The following is a 3627-nucleotide window of genomic DNA, read 5'->3' on the forward strand; positions in this document are numbered from 1 at the left end:
TTTTTAGTTTAGTATGTATGAGATCATTTATCAATATTACCTATTGCCCACAACTGTGTGGCAGATTGTAATATCTATCAATAAATAAATCTATCAAAAGCTCAAAAAAAAAGAATTTATTTCATAACCACGAACAAAATATATCCACAAAAATCAAGTCAAAAATTTTCAAATTTTTGATTTATATGAAAAGTCGAATTTATGAAACTAATGAATTTTTATAATATGACTGCCGTGAAGGAGTAGAAATAAGTTTGAAAAATAGGCAATGATTATTAAAATTTTGAAAAAAAACATATATATGTATACAGTAAGATTATTTCAAATAAAAAATGTATTCTAATATATTTTTTATTTTAAATAATTTGGGTTTAATGTAGTCTTAAGGAAATTTTGTCTTCAATTATTCTGATTGATGTTTAGTAAATTTAGAAATGAACTCCACTAAATAAAAGAACAAAACAAACAACAGTAATAATGTTGTTCATAATATTTATTGTTAACTTTTTTATCTATAAATATTTTGTCAACATATAAATTGTTTCATATGTTTCACAATTATTTTTCAGATATATTGGGAGAAATAATAAAAACAGACTGCAAGAAATGCTCTGAAAAACAAAAGAAGAACATCGTTAAATTTCTGAAGCAAATTTTGGAGGAAAAACCAGAGGACTTCGTGAAGTTGGAGAAAATTTACGATCCAGACCAAGTGTTCAGGAAGAAATATGCTTCTTAAATAACAATTATAAGCTTTATAACAAAGTGATCAAAACAGTAACATAGTATAGAAGTTAATTTTAGTAATTATTATAAATTACAACATAGTTTTGTTCAGTCTTGATGAATAACGAAAAATGACATCAAGGAATCTATCCTTTAAATATAATGTTTAAAATCCGTTGTATGTGATTCATCAAACTTTTTCCTTATCTTTAAGTATTGATTCTGCATTTACCACAATATTATTAATATTTTTGGCTACATGTGGACAATTATTCCGAATTATGTGTGTACACGAATTCTTAGACAAACTTTCAGTTTAGCCAGTAAGCACAAGTTTATGTTTGATTCGGAACAATCCTTTCAAATATGCTCCAGGATTATATAGCCACCGTAGAACTCATATTATTAGTAGGATTATTGGTTCTGTTGACACATCTACGTAATGCTTAAATGCGTTAATCTTTTGTAATCAAATTCTATTTACTGGGAGTTCTTTATTACATCGATCTGACGTGTCTGCTTTTTTGTCTACTTATAAATTTATCATTTTTAAAGTTGAGAGCTTGATTAGACTCTTGATACTTGAAGACGTTTCTTCTTTGAGTTCAATTTCATGAATCACATTTTCATACTGGACAAATTCTTCCTTGGCATCACTTTGAAAGATTATATAACTTTTCTTTTTCAATTACTGATGACTAATGGAGGAAGTTGATGTCAGTACAAGTTCACTCTCTCATAGTACAAGAGCCCAAGAGGAGAAAAAAGGCGGTTATCTCACCCCAATTTTTTATCACTTTAATGAAACACTATGTACAATTACTTGTCAAAATTCATGAGTCTGCCAAGTATAGGTAGGGGGAATAAACAATGGTGGCTGTTTCAAAGCGATAAAAATAAATAATTTTTCATTCGGAGCTCTATATCTTAAAAAATAGGAACAACACAAGAAAACCTAAGAGAACGTCATTTAAGGAAGAGTAAATTTTTTTAAAATATGAGCCCTAATAGAGTTTTTTACGTTAAATAGTTTTCGAGATATAACTTTTTAAAGAGCAACATTTCATAAAAATGTTGTATCGGACGTACTGAAAGATCAGTAGTTAGTGAATTTGTTTTGAAAAATTTATATCTCAAAAACCATTTGACGTACAGATGTCTATTAGCACTCAAATTAAAGCTAGTTTAATGAGCTATAAAGTAGTTTATCATGTTTATCTTCGTAGGAGTAATAGTTTACATGAAATGTGCTAAAATAAATTGATTTATAGTTGTTCGGACAAATTTTCATTTGCCAAATTTATATTTATATGTGAATATCATAAAAACTACTGCCCCTATAAAGATAAGTGTGATTAACTACTTTATAGAAAGTTAAATTTCCTTTATTTTGAGTGTTGGTAGACATATGTGCGTTTTATGGATCTAGAGATATATTTTTTCAAAAATCCAACATTTTATTCGAACAACTAGAAATTAACGTTTTGTGAGTTTATTTTGTTAAATATCATAAAAACTACTACTCCTACAACGATATACATTAATAATTATTTTGTAGTAAATTTAACTAGCCTTGATTTGAGCGCTGGCAGACATCAGTACGTCCAATGGTTTCTGAAATAACGTTTTTCATAAATCAAATTTATTGTCCGAACAACTATAAATCAATTCATTTTAGGAAATATCATGAAAACTACTATTCCTACGAAGGTAATGTTCATAAACCTCTTTATAGTCCATTAAACTAGCTTTAATTTTAGTGCTAATTGACATCCGTACGTTACATAGTTCCTGAGATATAGATTTCTCAAAATAAATTAACTAACTACTAATGTTTCAGTAGATTTTTAAGAAATTTTGCTTTTTAAAAAGCTATATATCGAGAACTATTGGATGTAAATAGCTATTTTGGGCTAATATTTCAGCAAATTTACTTTTCTTTAAATTATGTTCTCTTAGATTTTCTATTTTTGTTGGTAGTTTTTAAGATATAGAGTTCCGAATGAAAAATTAATGTTTTTTTAAGGTTTTGAAGCAGTGGCCATTTTTTATTCTCCCAACCTATACTTGGCAGACTTATCAATTTTGACTAGTAATTTTACATAGTTTTCATAAAAGCAATCAAAAATTGGGGTGAGATAACTGCCTATTTTTCTTCCCGGCTCTTTTACTATCACTAAGGGTTTCATTCTGGTTCCCTGGCTTCCAAGTCTTTCATTTTAATTTTTAGAAGAGGCAGTATCCACAGATGCAGAAATCAACGGTTATAACCATCATTGTCTTTAACAAATTATCCATTTTATTTTTTGTCTCTTTTTTCACTCACATCATTTAATTTTTTATTTATCTCTTTACGTTTTTCATTTGTATGTCCGTATTTCATCCGTCTTCCCTCAAATGTTCATCAATCCTATTAAATTATTTGTTTATTTCCCTTCAATTTTTTGTCATCATCCATTTAGTTAATTGAATTTTAATATCAATATTGGCCAAATAAATGTACTTTAGTGGAACAAAGACGAAATACAGAATACGCCGGAAGGACGCTATAAGGTCACAATGCAAGGTTTTTTTCGCCATTTTACGGATAACCCTAACATCCACGTGGTTTTCTATTCGAGCACCAAAATATGTAATAAATGTACGAGTTGGAATTTATAGACAAACATTTATTTAAATTGAAAATAAAATCAGATATTAAAGATTAAAAAACTATGGTTTTCAATTTTATTTATTTATATTTTCGGATCCTTCTAAAACATAAAATAGACATAAATGGATAAACTCCATTATGTGAAGAAAAAATAATTCAAATTGAGGTTTTTTTTTTTTGGTTTTTTTTTCTATCATGGGTATTTGAAGGTCTAAATGAGATTGTTATCTGTGGATTGAGATGCTCGT

The 3627-nt window shown here is 27.8% G+C and overlaps 1 protein-coding gene across 1 annotated transcript in view; it reads left to right on the forward strand.

The window, feature by feature from the left end:
* LOC106681359 (ejaculatory bulb-specific protein 3) overlaps positions 1-901 on the forward strand; it is a 4393-nt gene extending 3492 nt beyond the window's left edge. The window contains exon 2 of the mRNA XM_014421635.3: positions 570-901. Coding sequence (XP_014277121.1) covers positions 570-739 — 170 coding nt within the window. The 3' untranslated portion in view covers positions 740-901. The remainder of the gene's footprint in view (positions 1-569) is intronic.
* The last annotated feature ends 2726 nt before the right edge of the window (positions 902-3627 follow it).

The sequence above is a fragment of the Halyomorpha halys genome, unplaced genomic scaffold (assembly GCF_000696795.3).
Source record: "Halyomorpha halys isolate HHAL.00 unplaced genomic scaffold, Hhal_1.1 Scaffold330.1, whole genome shotgun sequence".
Taxonomy (NCBI): domain Eukaryota; kingdom Metazoa; phylum Arthropoda; class Insecta; order Hemiptera; family Pentatomidae; genus Halyomorpha; species Halyomorpha halys.